Genomic DNA, 14,463 nt, shown 5'->3' on the forward strand with positions numbered 1-14,463 from the left:
ATATATATACTCACACCAAGTTTCAATGAAATCTGCCAAAGCACTTCCAATATATAGCTCCGGACACAAAAGTGCCGGACTGACGGAAGGACGGACAACGCCAAAACAATATCCCTCCGCCTTTGGCAGGGGATAATAATGGTTTCTTTATAAAAACTGCAGCTTTCATGATTAGCCAATATGCATGTTAATATAAATGTAACTGGATTTTATAACATATAAAGGATTCAACTTCATTTATATTCCAGAGTCCCACTGCCTACACCAATGGTCGCCAAATACAAAAGTTTTACAAAAGTGGCGATAAAAAAAATTAATTTGCAAAAAAGTGACTTAAACTTAATGAAATATCCCAGCCACCACCATCCTCACCTTGTCTCCCAGGGCCTGGCAGTGAATGCTGAAGGCTTGGCTGTGAGTGCCCCCCCCCCCCTTACCTTGTCTCCCAGGGCCTGGCGGTCAATACTGAAGGCTTGACTGTGGGTGCCCCCCCCCTCACCTTGTCTCCTAGGGCCTGGCAGTAAATGCTGAAGGCTTGGCTGTGAGTGCCCCCCCCCCCTTCACCTTGTCTCCCAGGGCCTGGCAGTGAATGCTGAAGGCTTGACTGTGGGTGCCCCCCCCTCACCTTGTCTCCTAGGGCCTGGCATTGAATGCTGAAGGTTTGGCTGAGTGCCCCCCCCCCTCCTCACCTTGTCTCCCAGGGCCTGACAGTGAATGCTAAAGGCTTGGCTGTGAGTGCCCCCCCCCCCCCTCACCTTGTCTCCCAGGGCCTGGCAGTGAATGCTGAAAGGGCCTGACAGTGAATGCTGAAGGCTTGGCTGTGAGTGCCCCCCCCTCCTCACCTTGTCTCCCAGGGCCTGGCAGTGAATGCTGAAAGGGCCTGACAGTGAATGCTGAAGGCTTGGCTGTGAGTGCCCCCCCCCTTCACCTTGTCTCCCAGGGCCTGGCAGTGAATGCTAAAGGCTTGGCTGTGAGTGCCCCCCCCCCCCCTCACCTTGTCTCCCAGGGCCTGACAGTAAATGCTAAAGCTTTGGCTGTGAGTGCTCCCCCCCCCCCCTCACCTTGTCTCCCAGGGCCTGGCAGTGAATGCTAAAGGCTTGGCTGTGAGTGCCCCCCCCCTCACCTAGTCTCTCAGGGCCTGACAGTGAATGCTAAAGGCTTGGCTGTGAGTGCCCCCCCCTCACTTTGTTTCCCAGGGCCTGGCAGTGAATGCTAAAGGCTTGGCTGTGAGTGCCCCCCCCTCCTCACCTTGTCTCCCAGGGCCTGGCGGTGAATACTAAAGGCTTGGCTGTGAGTGCCCCCCCCCTCCTCACCTTGTCTCCCAGGGCCTGACAGTAAATGCTGAAGGCTTGGCTGTGAGTGCCCCCCCCTCCTCACCTTGTCTCCCAGGGCCTGACAGTAAATGCTGAAGGCTTGGCTGTGAGTGCCCCCCCCTCCTCACCTTGTCTCCCAGGGCCTGACAGTAAATGCTAAAGGCTTGGCTGTGAGTGCTCCCCCCCCCCTCACCTTGTCTCCCAGGGCCTGACAGTGAATGCTAAAGGCTTGGCTGTGAGTGCCCCCCCCCCCCCCTCACCTAGTCTCTCAGGGCCTGACAGTGAATGGTAAAGGCTTGGCTGTGAGTGCCCCCCCCCTCACTTTGTTTCCCAGGGCCTGGCGGTGAATACTAAAGGCTTGGCTGTGAGTGCCCCCCCCTCCTCACCTTGTCTCCCAGGGCCTGACAGTAAATGCTGAAGGCTTGGCTGTGAGTGCCCCCCCCTCCTCACCTTGTCTCCCAGGGCCTGACAGTAAATGCTGAAGGCTTGGCTGTGAGTGCCCCCCCTCCTCACCTTGTCTCCCAGGGCCTGACAGTAAATGCTAAAGGCTTGGCTGTGAGTGCTCCCCCCTCCTCACCTTGTCTCCCAGGGCCTGACAGTAAATGCTAAAGGCTTGGCTGTGAGTGCCCCCCCCTCCTCACCTTGTCTCCCAGGGCCTGACAGTAAATGCTAAAGGCTTGGCTGTGAGTGCCCCCCCCCCTCCTCCTCACCTTGTCTCCCAGGGCCTGACAGTGAATGCTGAAAGGGCCTGGCAGTGAATGCTGAAGGCTTGGCTGTGAGTGCCCCCCCCTCACCTTGTCTCCCAGGGCCTGACAGTAAATGCTGAAGGCTTGGCTGTGAGTGCCCCCCCCCCCCTTCACCTTGTCTCTCAGGGCCTGACAGTGAATGCTAAAGGCTTGGCTGTGAGTGCCCCCCCCCTCACTTTGTTTCCCAGGGCCTGGCGGTGAATACTAAAGGCTTGGCTGTGAGTGCCTCCCCCCCCTCACCTAGTCTCTCAGGGCCTGACAGTGAATGCTGAAGGCTTGGCTGTGAGTGCCCCCTCCCCCTCACCTAGTCTCTCAGGGCCTGACAGTGAATGCTGAAGGCTTGGCTGTGAGTGCCCCCCCCCTCACTTTGTTTCCCAGGGCCTGGCAGTGAATGCTGAAGGCTTGGCTGTGAGTGCCCCCTCCCCCTCACCTAGTCTCTCAGGGCCTGACAGTGAATGCTGAAGGCTTGGCTGTGAGTGCCCCCCCCCCCCCTCACTTTGTTTCCCAGGGCCTGACAGTGAATGCTGAAGGCTTGGCTGTGAGTGCCCCCTCCCCCTCACCTAGTCTCTCAGGGCCTGACAGTGAATGCTGAAGGCTTGGCTGTGAGTGCCCCCCCCCTCCTCACCTTGTTTCCCAGGGCCTGACAGTGAATGCTAAAGGCTTGGCTGTGAGTGCCTCCCCCCCCTCACCTTGTCTCCCAGGGCCTGGCAGTGAATGCTAAAGGCTTGGCTGTGAGTGCCCCCCCCCCTTCACCTTGTCTCCCAGGGCCTGGCAGTAAATGCTAAAGGCTTGGCTGTGAGTGCCCCCCCCCCTCACCTTGTCTCCCAGGGCCTGGCAGAGAATGCTAAAGGCTTGGCTGTGAGTGCCCCCCCCCTTCACCTTGTCTCCCAGGGCCTGGCAGTGAATGCTAAAGGCTTGGCTGTGAGTGCCCCCCCCCTTCACCTTGTCTCCCAGGGCCTGGCAGTAAATGCTAAAGGCTTGGCTGTGAGTGCCCCCCCCCCTTCACCTTGTCTCCCAGGGCCTGGCAGTGAATGCTAAAGGCTTGGCTGTGAGTGCCCCCCCCCCTTCACCTTGTCTCCCAGGGCCTGGCAGTGAATGCTAAAGGCTTGGCTGTGAGTGCCCCCCCCCCCTTCACCTTGTCTCCCAGGGCCTGGCAGTAAATGCTAAAGGCTTGGCTGTGAGTGCCCCCCCCCTCACCTTGTCTCCCAGGGCCTGGCAGTAAATGCTAAAGGCTTGGCTGTGAGTGCCCCCCCCCTTCACCTTGTCTCCCAGGGCCTGGCAGTGAATGCTAAAGGCTTGGCTGTGAGTGCCCCCCCCCTTCACCTTGTCTCCCAGGGCCTGGCAGTGAATGCTAAAGGCTTGGCTGTGAGTGCCCCCCCCCTTCACCTTGTCTCCCAGGGCCTGGCAGTGAATGCTAAAGGCTTGGCTGTGAGTGCCCCCCCCTCACCTTGTCTCCCAGGGCCTGGCAGTAAATGCTAAAGGCTTGGCTGTGAGTGCCCCCCCCCTTCACCTTGTCTCCCAGGGCCTGACAGTAAATGCTGAAGGCTTGGCTGTGAGTGCCCCCCCCTTCACCTTGTCTCCCAGGGCCTGGCAGTGAATGCTGAAGGCTTGGCTGTGAGTGCCTCCCCCTCACCTTGTCTCCAAGGGCCTGGCATTGAATGCTGAAGGTTTGGCTAAGTGCCCCCCCCTCCTCACCTTGTCTCCCAGGGCCTGACAGTGAATGCTGAAGGCTTGGCTGTGAGTGCCCCCCCCCTCACCTTGTCTCCCAGGGCCTGGCAGTGAATGCTGAAAGGGCCTGGCAGTGAATGCTGAAGGTTTGGCTGAGTGCCCCCCCCCCCCCTCCTCACCTTGTCTCCCAGGGTCTGGCAGTGAATGCTGAAGGCTTGGCTGTGAGTGCCCCCCCCCCTAACCTTGTCTCCCAGGGCCTGGCAGTGAATGCTGAAAGGGCCTGGCAGTGAATGCTGAAGGCTTGGCTGTGAGTGCCCCCCCCTCCTCACCTTGTCTCCCAGGGCCTGGCAGTGAATGCTGAAGGCTTGGCTGTGAGTGCCCTCCCCCCCTTACCTTGTCTCCCAGGGCCTGGCAGTGAATGCTGAAGGTTTGGCTGTGAGTGCCCCCCCTCACCTTGTCTCCCAGGGCCTGGCAGTGAATGCTGAAGGTTCGGCTGTGAATGCCCCCACTCACCTTGTATCCCAGAGCCTGGCAGTGAATGCTGAAGGCTTGGCTGTGAGTGCCCCCCCTCACCTTGTCTCCCAGGGCCTGGCAGTGAATGCTGAAAGGGCCTGGCAGTGAATGCTGAAGGCTTGGCTGTGAGTTCCCTCCCCCCCCCCCCTTACCTTGTCTCCCAGGGCCTGGCAGTGAATGCTAAAGGTTTGGCTGTGAGTGCCCCCCCTCACCTCGTCTCCCAGGGCCTGGCCGTGAATGCTAAAGGCTAGGCTGTGAGTGCCCCCTGCCCCCTCACCTTGTCTCCCAGGGCCTGGCCGTGAATGCTGAAGGCTAGGCTGTGAGTGCCCTCACCCCCCCCCCTTACCTGGTCTCCCAGGGCCTGGCAGTGAATGCTGAAGGTTTGGCTGAGAGTGCCCACCCCCCTCACCTTGTCTCCCAGGGCCTGGCCGTGAATGCTGAAGGTTTGGCTGTGAGTGCCCCCACAGGACAGAGGTCTATGATGTTGCCTGACAGCTCAGACTTGAACATCTTCTCCACGTATGTGCCCACCTGCATGTCACCTCCGCGCCCGGTGGTACCCAGGTCATCCACGCCCGCCACCTCACTGGCAAACCTGCAACAGAAATGGGTTGTACCTACTAGCAATAGTCCCATGAATACAGCACAGAATTATGGGAATAGGACATTCAGGTTTTTATAAATCTGAATATAGTTTTCATTTAGTTTATGAAGGATAAAATTGTATCACTTGCCATACCTTGTTTACTACTTTATGACAATGAAGACTTTTTTTCTTTAATTCTTTAATTTCACTAACTATAAAAGGATGCCATTCAAAAGTATTCATGAAGGTGACCCTTTTCATGACGTTTTCTATTCCCTGTTAACTATGCTGGCAATCTTTAATGTTAGTATCTTTTTTCCTTTCACAATATAGTCAGCACTTTGACAGTGTTCAATTAACGACACTTCACGAAATCCTTAGTTCAATATTTGTTTAAATAGGTCATCTCACCAGAACTGATGATCTTTCTTAACCATTAAGAAACTGATATTGCCATCTGATTTACATTCAAACTTGTTTCTAGCCTTTCAAACTTAAGTTTGATTTTAACTGTGATTTGGCGAGTGCTGTTCGTTCTTTCAATAATGAACCATGTTAACCACAACGGACAACAATTATTGACAAGAGCACCGCCTTGCGGGTGCAGACCGCTCATCTAATATTTTTTTTAAAGGTGAAGGGAACTATCTCAATACTCCAATTAAAAAAGATGGATAGGTGGGGTGGAGAGGGGTGTATAGTGTGGGGGTGTGGTCATTTATTACATTATCTTCCAACATGGGCCCTAAGGCGCTCACCTGAGACCCAAAGGAACTAAACTATTCTGGGAAGGCGGAGTTCAAAATAACAAGGGCTGTTTGTAAAACATGCATGCCCCCCTATATGGGCTATAAGTTGTAGTAGCAGCCATTTTGTGAATACGTTTTTTGTCACTGTAAATGGTGGTGGTGGTGGTGATGGTGGTGGTGGTGGTGGTGGTGGTGGCAGAAGAAATAGTAGTAGTAGTAGTGGTAGTAGTAGTAGTAGTAGTAGTAGTAGTAGTAGTAGTAGTAGTAGTAGTAGTAGTAGTAGTAATAGAGTAGTAGTAGTAGTAGGTGGTGGTGGTGGTGGTAGCAGAAGAAATAGTAGTAGTAGTAGTAGTAGTAGTAGTAGTAGTAGTAGTAGTAGTAGTAGTAGAAGTAGTAGTAGTAGTAGTAGTAGTAGTAGTAGTAGTAGTAGTAGTAGTAGTAGTAGTAGTAGAGCAGTAGTAGAAGTAGTAGTAGTAGTAGTAGTAGTAGTAGTAGTAGTAGTAGTAGTAGTAGTAGTAGTAGTAGTAGCAGTAGAAGTAGTAGTAGTAGTAGTAGTAGTAGTAGTAGTAGTAGTAGTAGTAGAAGTAGTAGTAGTAGTAGTAGCAGCAGCTGCAGCAGCAGCAGCAGTAGTAGCAGTAGTAGCAGTAGTAGTAGTAGTAGTAGTAGTAGTAGTAGTATGCATTACAAAAATGCAGTTAGCCTTACATTTGGTAAAATTTAAATATATTACAAGGGAGGCAAATCTGTAACAATAAATTTAAACTTATTGCATTTGTTTCCCCTGTAGTGTATTACCTCCCCTGTCCTGCTTATATTTATATTAATTAACAAAATTAAACATTAACACAATATTTAACATACAAAATATACAAAAAATCTCATATTCTGATAATATTTTTACTGATTCACTGTATTTTACTAAAAGGATGATGTTTCATTGGACTGATAATTATAGATTTAGGATTACAGACCAGTTGCTTCTGTAATATTGTTCAGAGTGTGCCCTGTTGGCCGCGTATGCATTCTTAAATTATCATTCAAATGAAAGTTTTCACAAAATAGGCAAAAACGAATAAACATGCAAAGTTCAACGAGCTCCTGCGGCCATGTTTTTTGACGAATCAAATTTCTTTGAACAACTTTTTCAGGGGAGCCTTCAAAGGTCATCCCTGAGAAAAAAAATTAAAATCTGATGAGCGGTTTCTGACAAGAAGATTTTTTAAGGTTTTTACCATATATGGTCATGGCGGCCATCTTGGTTATGTGATAAAAAAATTTTTAACAATTCTTTTGTCCCATGACCTAGGTATGCTCCACATGAAATTTAGTTGAAATTGGCTCAATGGTTTAGTAGAAGAAGATGTTTACAAATTGTTTACGGACGGCCGGACGCCGGACGCTGAGTGATCACAATAGCTCACCCCGAGCTATCGCTCAGGTGAGCTAAAAATAAGAAAAAACAAGATCTGTCAGAGGACAGCGCGCTCGACTATTTGAGTGCTTGACATTATAACGTAAGCCATCATGGGGAAATTGTTCATATTCAATAATTTATTAGACGATCTTTCAAAAATATAAAAATATAAAAAATTAAAAATAAAATTTGGGAGGGGGGGGGAGAGGGGGTATAATGTGGGGTGTGGTCATTTATTAGACGATCTTAAAAAAAAATTATTTGGGGGTAGGGGGGGTGAGAGGGGGGTATAATGTGGGGTGGGGTAATTTATAAGATGATGTTTAAAAAAAAAAAAAATTGGGGGGGGGGGAGAGGGGGGGTATAATGTGGGGTGGGGTAATCTATTAGATGATGTTTAAAAAAAATATATTGGGGGGGGAGGTTGGGGGGGAGGGATTCTGGGTAGGGGCGTGAGGTATTGTTTGAGTGGAATCCATTGTGGTATTCAGGTAAGTGTTGTTTTGTCAAAGTAATAATAAAATGTTATCATAAATAAAGAAGTTATGGCAATTTAAGCAAAATATTAAATTATCTAAGTGTAAAAGGGGCCATAATTATGTAAAAATGCTTGATAAAGTGGTCTGCCCTTGTTTATAGGTTGGGGTCATGTTGGTAAACAAGTATGCAAAATATAAAAGCAATATGTCAAAGGATATAGGAAATATTTGGGGTAGTACGCAAACTTAAACATAGATTTATCAATAATATGCATATTCTAAGTATAAAAGGGGCAATAATTATGACAAAATGCTTGATAGAGTTGTCTGCTCTTGTTTATAGGTTGGGTTCATGTTGGTAAACAAGTATGCAAAATATGAAAGCAATATGTCAAGGGACAATGAAAATAAATGGGGTAGTACGAAACATTTGCACGCTAACGGCACGGCATGGAACGGAACAGAACGCCGACCCCGGGGTGAGTAGGATAGCTCCACTATATACATTTCATATATAATAGTCGAGCTAAAAATGCAAAATCAAAATAAAAATAATTTATTTTTTTAGGGGGGGGGATTCTTGGGTAGGATAGTTGGACGGTCTTTCAAAAATAAAATAATAAAAATAAATATTTTAGTTTTTTAACCATGTTTCCATAAAAAAAATTGGGGGGGGGGGGTTGGGGGGGTCGGGGGGGTATAGTGTGAGGGTGTGGTCATTTATAAGATGATCTTTCAAAAAATAAATAAAAAAAATATAAAAAAATTGGGTGGGGGGATTGGGGGGGGGGATGGGGGGGGATTGGGGGGGGGGATGGGGGGAGGGGGCATGGGGGATGGTTTGGGTGGAGTCTATTGTAGTATGTCATGTGAGAGTTGTTTTGTCAGAGTATCAATCAAATCTGATCATAAATAACGAAGTCATGGCAATTTTTGCAAAATTTAATTATTTGACCTTAGTCCTGAGAGTCAAGGTCATTCAAAGATCAAGGTAAAATTCAACTTGCCAGGTACAGTACCCTCATGATAGTATGAAAGTATTTGTAGTTTGAAAGCAATAGCCTTGATACTTTAGAAGTAAAGTGGATATAAACACAAAATTTAACCATATATTCAAAGTTACTAAGTCAAAAAAGGGCCATAATTCCGTCAAAATGACAACCAGATTTATGCAACTTGTTCCGTACAGTCCCCTTATGATAGTTTGTGAGTGTTCCAAGTCTGAAAGCAATAGCTATGATACTTTAGGTGTAAAGCAGCCCAAAACACAAAACTTAACCAAATTTTCAATTTTCTAAGTATAAAAAGGGCACCTAATTCTGTCAAAATGCACGCCAGAATTATCTTACTTTGCCTGCTAGTCCCCTCGAGATAGTAAGTAAGTGTACCAAGTTTGAAAGCAATAATTCTTTACGACAAAAGTGGACCTAAACACAAAACTTAACCGGACGCCAACGCCGACGCCAAGGTGATGACAATAGCTCATAATTTTTTTTCCAAAAATAGATGAGCTAAATATATATCTAATGAAAACAAACGTATCTTTTTACAATAATGGTTGCTTTATCTCACTACTTCAAAGTACATAGTTGATACAAACAATGGTTATTTTTTTGACAACAAAAAACATAACTATTCTTTGAAACGTTAAAAAATCCAACATTAATTTTGTATTTAGGGACTTATCAATCACACATTCAAACATATTTGAATAAAGATACACAAATATTCAAATATGAGTTCAGGATTCCTGCCCTTCTCTTATTTAAAATAAGCAACACATATCTTCAATATTTATTAGCGGCGTGTTTTTTTTTCATGACTTTAAACTATATTTTATAAGTATACTACAATTAAATTTAAAAACAGTAAGTACATATTTTGACAAAAAAAGGCTTTAATAGCCATTTTGAAGAGTTTGCAATAACTAAACGAAATTTTTATTTGAAACTACATTTTGCAATATAAAATAAGTCAGTCATACAAATTTACAAGTAATAAATTTAAATTCAAGCCCTAGGTGTGCCACCAGTTGATGAATGTGACATCCAGTTTTGATCTAATCTTATGGCTATGTATTTACGAGCCCTTTCATACACAATAAAATTATTGGCAAGACAAGCTGTGTTTTAACCTACAATGTACTTTAAATATAATTACGCACAAAATTCAATTGGCCCATGTAAACATTAATTTCAAGCCAACAACATGCTTCTCGCCCATGACATATGGCACATAAATATGATTATCATTTTTGGCAATTTATCATATACATTAAATTATGATTATGGATAACAATATCTATGTAGTAAAAACATGCAAGATCAGACAGGATTAACTATTTATACAGCTAATATTGATGTACTAATATTATATAACATAACAGTGTCATTTTTTCAAATAATTGATCAGATTCTTAAATATACATATAGATGATAGTGGTGACTACTGCACTAAGAAATAATATTGTATCACAATTGCCAACAATTATAATAGTTTTGTTCATATCAGGACCTTTGTGTGATCTGATTGCTTATTGTTCTTTACCCAGTCTGACTAAATTCAAAAGCTATCTTTGCAAAATAATCTATAATACAATTGAAATACTATTGATAATTCTATAAAGAATGCATTCAGATTAACATGCTTTACATCGATCATTAGGCTTTAATGTTGAAATGAGTCCATTCTTGGGGTAAACAAATTGTCAGGTCACAAACAACAAGCATTTGCCCCTATCAGTTTTTAATCAGGACACTTTTCTTCTGCTTAATGAATTATTTTTATTAAGACCTTTAAGACTACTCGGGACAAAACATATTCTTTATTACACCCAAGTATAACAGTAACCTCTCTGCAGAGGCTAACGGCCAATATATTTCATCCAAAAGCCATTCTTTCACCAAGATCATTCCCCAGAAATCTTTAAAATCAATTATGTCAAAGAAAGTAATATGTTTTAAGAAATTATCACTAATTAAATGACTGCTGCAATGTACTTACAACATTCCCTTCTCGAAAAAGTGCACTAAATGCGCATTTAATGCGCATTAAATGCACATTAAATGCGCATTTAATGCGCATGTTATTGGCACCGTATTTTTTGCTTAACAAGTGCATTTTAATCTGTTAAAAAAACACTTTTTACTAGTGTGTTTATACATTTAAGTGTATTTTTTTTCCACGAAATAATACACTTAAGTGCGTTTATTATGATAATAAGTGCGCTTAAGTTTATTTTTAAGTGCATTTATACACTTGAGTGTATTTTAAGACATACAAATAATACACTTCATGGTCAAAGTAAATTTTTTAAAGCGCATTAATACACTTGAGTGCATTTCCAGTCATTCAAATAATACACATTACAGAATTAAAAGCAAATTATTTAAGCGCATTAATACACTTGAGTGCATTTCCAGTCATACAAATAATACACTTCATTGAGTATTCAAAGTGAATTTTTGTAAGCGCATTAATACACTTGAGTGCATTTCCACTGATACAAATAATACACCTTACAAAATTGAAAGTGAATTTTTTTAAGCACATTAATACACTTGAGTGCATTCCCGGTCATACAAATAATACACCTTACAATATTAAAAGTGAATTTTTAAGCGCATTAATACACTTGAGTGCATTTTCAGTCATACAAATGATACACTTTTTGAAGTGTTGGAAGTGAATTTTTTAAGCGCATTATACGCTCAAGTGTACTTTTCATCACTTCAAATTAATATGCTTAAAAATTAACCAAATTTAAAAAAAATCACAGCATTTTGAAGTCAGCATTCATTCTTTAAATGAAAGGTTAGTGTAAACACATACATAAAAAACAAAAAGTACAATTCAATAGATAAATACACACTTTTATTAGAATGTTAAACCTTAAAAAACAAAAACAAATGTTACATATCTACATAAAAGAGAGGATTCAAACGGGCTATTGCCTATCTGGAATTAACAATTGAAAATATCAAGCTCATACCAGTGATTTTTCTCCCCCCTGATTATCGGTAACTGATAAACAGCCAAATACAGGTGGTTTCCACTTCAAAAATATTAAAGATTTCCCCTCCTTAAGCTGAAATGTTTTCCCTATCATTTACTAGATTTTTATATATTACATTAATTCCTTTTTAATATGGACAAAAGCAGTACATTTAATTCAATCATATTCTGGATCCTAATATATGATAAATGAACAGTATTCATGAAATTTATATAAATCTATACCTTATTTTTAAGATCTTCCTTTTTTTGTTCATTATTGCGCTAAAACATGCCCTTCTGAGAGCCAGTACGTACAGGTTGTTTTAAATTTCCAAAGAAAATCACTGCATACATGCTGACAATATTTAGCAGCTTAGCCCCTGTCACTATATTTGTTGTTATACACTGTTCCTTACAAAGAATGCATTCATAAACAACCCTTTATAGAGCACTTCACCAGCTGATCAGGTCTGAATACTACTGTCATGGTCTGCGAGGCGCTTCTCGTGCATGATCTCATTTGAGATCAGGTCCTGAAAGATATTTTATAATGTAAGTGTTAAAATATTGCTGTTATGGTAATCTTGTTCAACAGTTGCTATAAATATCATAAATTTAAATCAAAACAAGTTTGTTGGCTTGTTGTTTTTGTTTGTTTATTTTTGCAATTTTAATTTCGTAATCACATGTGACTTAACGCTTTCATAAATAATTTAAAGAAATTACGTTTGATAGAAAATACTGTTAATAAATGTACTAATATATGTGGTCTCCTTTGGCTGTGTGGACTGGTCGGAAGTGTGACTTCTTTGAATTGCAATAACCTTTATTATATAGTTTTACCTCTCAACAAATCCATCTTTTCTTGGTCAAGGACAAGCTACAAGGCACGGTTTCCCACTCCTGTTCCCCTCAAGTTGGCCTGGTATACATGTCCATACATCAGGTAGTCCCCTTTTTGCTCCCTTTTTTGGCAGGCGATGATGCACATTCTGTCCAATGGATCTTCCGATCAATGTAAATTTCACCTTGGGGTTTAACCTTCAAATATAAAATATTAAAGTTCTGATTAAATATGGGGGAAAGAAATCTGTTCATTAATGACAAGAAATAGGTATAAATAAATTTTAAGATGACAATAACCATAAAATACAGCCATAATAATTCAAATGGTGTTTTTTTCCTTAAAATTGCATTACATTTACTCATCCAGTTACATTTCCCAGTGACAATACATAAATATGATAATGATCATAATTAATTTAATTAAAAAGAGATGCAGAAATGAAAATACAAACCTGTTACAGCTGTTCTTCAGCATTCCAAAAAAACAAAAACGGCAGTTGTTGATCACTTTAACCACCCACTTTGAATCTTCTTTGCAACAAACTTATTGTTGATTTACACATTGTAGTAAATACACATTGTTTTCATAACACAATAGTTCATGTGCTGAAAGAATTTCAAGACATTTGACACTAGAATTAATGTTGCTGAATTATACCTAAAAATTTAGCTCAATTTAAGTTGCTGAAACCAAATTGTTTACAAAAATAACTTCATGTGCTCCAAATAACTTGCTGTGCTCCAACCAATCAAAAGTGGTTTGTTTTCAAATAGATGGTCCCAGAACCAATCAAAATTCTATAAACACCCCTTTGTTTTGGCTAGATGGAGCACTGATAGGGATTAGTGTTTATGATGCTAATTGATCTCTTATCTGATCCTGATCTTATCTGATATTTATTGAATAATACACAGCACACTTAGCATATTATATTTAATTGTGAATATTTCAATATAACATACTGAATGGTGTTAGGAAATAAATATAATATTATAAATATTATTTAAATTGTCTTTTAAAATGTATGTTAATAGTCAATGTGGTAGACATTAATTGAATTGGGGTTAAATATCAGTGTAAGAAAGTTCAAATACTTGTTTTTTATGTTGTGAAGATATAATTGATTCTGGCAAGACCACATAATTTTTTTGACACTTTCAATATTTTTAATTATTTACCCACAGCCTGATTTAGTTGTACTTTTCCCTTTAAAAGCTGCCCTACTGATTCACATATTTTATGAGCAGACAAATTGTAATAATAAGACCATAAACATTATGTGAAGATAAAAAAGAATTCAGTACAATCCTCCTATTAAACACTATATCTCTGTCCTTTAACTTCAGTTATTTGCTATAGTGTTGCTCTTTTTTATGAAGATGCACTAAAACTACACTTGTACAGAAAGAATATTTTTTTTGCAAATCAGAAGATACACTAATATGCACAAAAAATGCACTTCATTGAAAAAATGCACTTATTGCATAAAAAGATGCACTTTGTCTACAGAAGATACACTTAAAGTACAGTAAAATACACTTAAAGATAATGAAAATACAGAAAAAATGCACTTTAGTGCACTTAATTATGAAAAAAATGCAGAAAAAATACACTTTTCGGTAAAAATGCAGAAAAAATACACTTTTTAAAGCGTATTTTGTTAAAAAGTGTATTTTATTTTGAGAAGGGATTAAGGTTGTAATTAAATAACTAGATATGAGTGAATATATCTAAGCTTTTGGGGTCCATTTTTTTAATGAGAATGATATTATCACCTTACCCACCATCTAAAAATTCACCTGAGTACGACAGTCACTTTTGCAACTTCCCTTGACTGTCTGCTGTACACAAGTTGGACTGTATCTTCACTTTATAATGTGAAACTAAGTTCAATTTTCTATTGTTATAAGTAAGTCCATAAGACAGCCATATTTCTCTCTGACACTAATCATACCTTCCAGTGTTGATCTGGACCTATATTTAATGTGATTTGACTTATGTACTTAAAACATTGTCTCCATGACAGTAACTTCTAATGAACATCCATGGTTATAGGTCATAACAAGTGTACACATAATTTTGACTTTCTGCACATCTTATCAATCACTTCAACCTTTCAGGAAAATTTCATTAAACACTTCAAACTGAGACC

At 41.7% G+C, this 14,463-nt stretch overlaps 1 protein-coding gene and 1 long non-coding RNA gene across 8 annotated transcripts in view; both read right to left on the bottom strand.

The window, feature by feature from the left end:
• Window positions 1-14,463, bottom strand: part of LOC127840900 (NADH-ubiquinone oxidoreductase 75 kDa subunit, mitochondrial-like) — a 94,186-nt gene that overhangs the window by 16,257 nt on the left and 63,466 nt on the right. For all 7 annotated transcript variants that reach the window (XM_052369354.1, XM_052369355.1, XM_052369356.1 and 4 more), the window contains one exon: window positions 4,650-4,835. In XM_052369354.1, the coding sequence (XP_052225314.1) occupies window positions 4,650-4,835 (186 nt within the window). The remainder of the gene's footprint in view (window positions 1-4,649; window positions 4,836-14,463) is intronic.
• Window positions 11,805-14,401, bottom strand: LOC127840903 (uncharacterized). The gene is made up of 2 exons (XR_008030628.1): window positions 12,308-14,401; window positions 11,805-11,997 (listed from the first exon to the last, which is right to left on the bottom strand). It is a non-coding gene; the product is annotated as an uncharacterized LOC127840903 (long non-coding RNA).

Source organism: Dreissena polymorpha, chromosome 8, assembly GCF_020536995.1.
Source record: "Dreissena polymorpha isolate Duluth1 chromosome 8, UMN_Dpol_1.0, whole genome shotgun sequence".
In the NCBI taxonomy this organism is placed as follows: Eukaryota; Metazoa; Mollusca; class Bivalvia; order Myida; family Dreissenidae; genus Dreissena; species Dreissena polymorpha.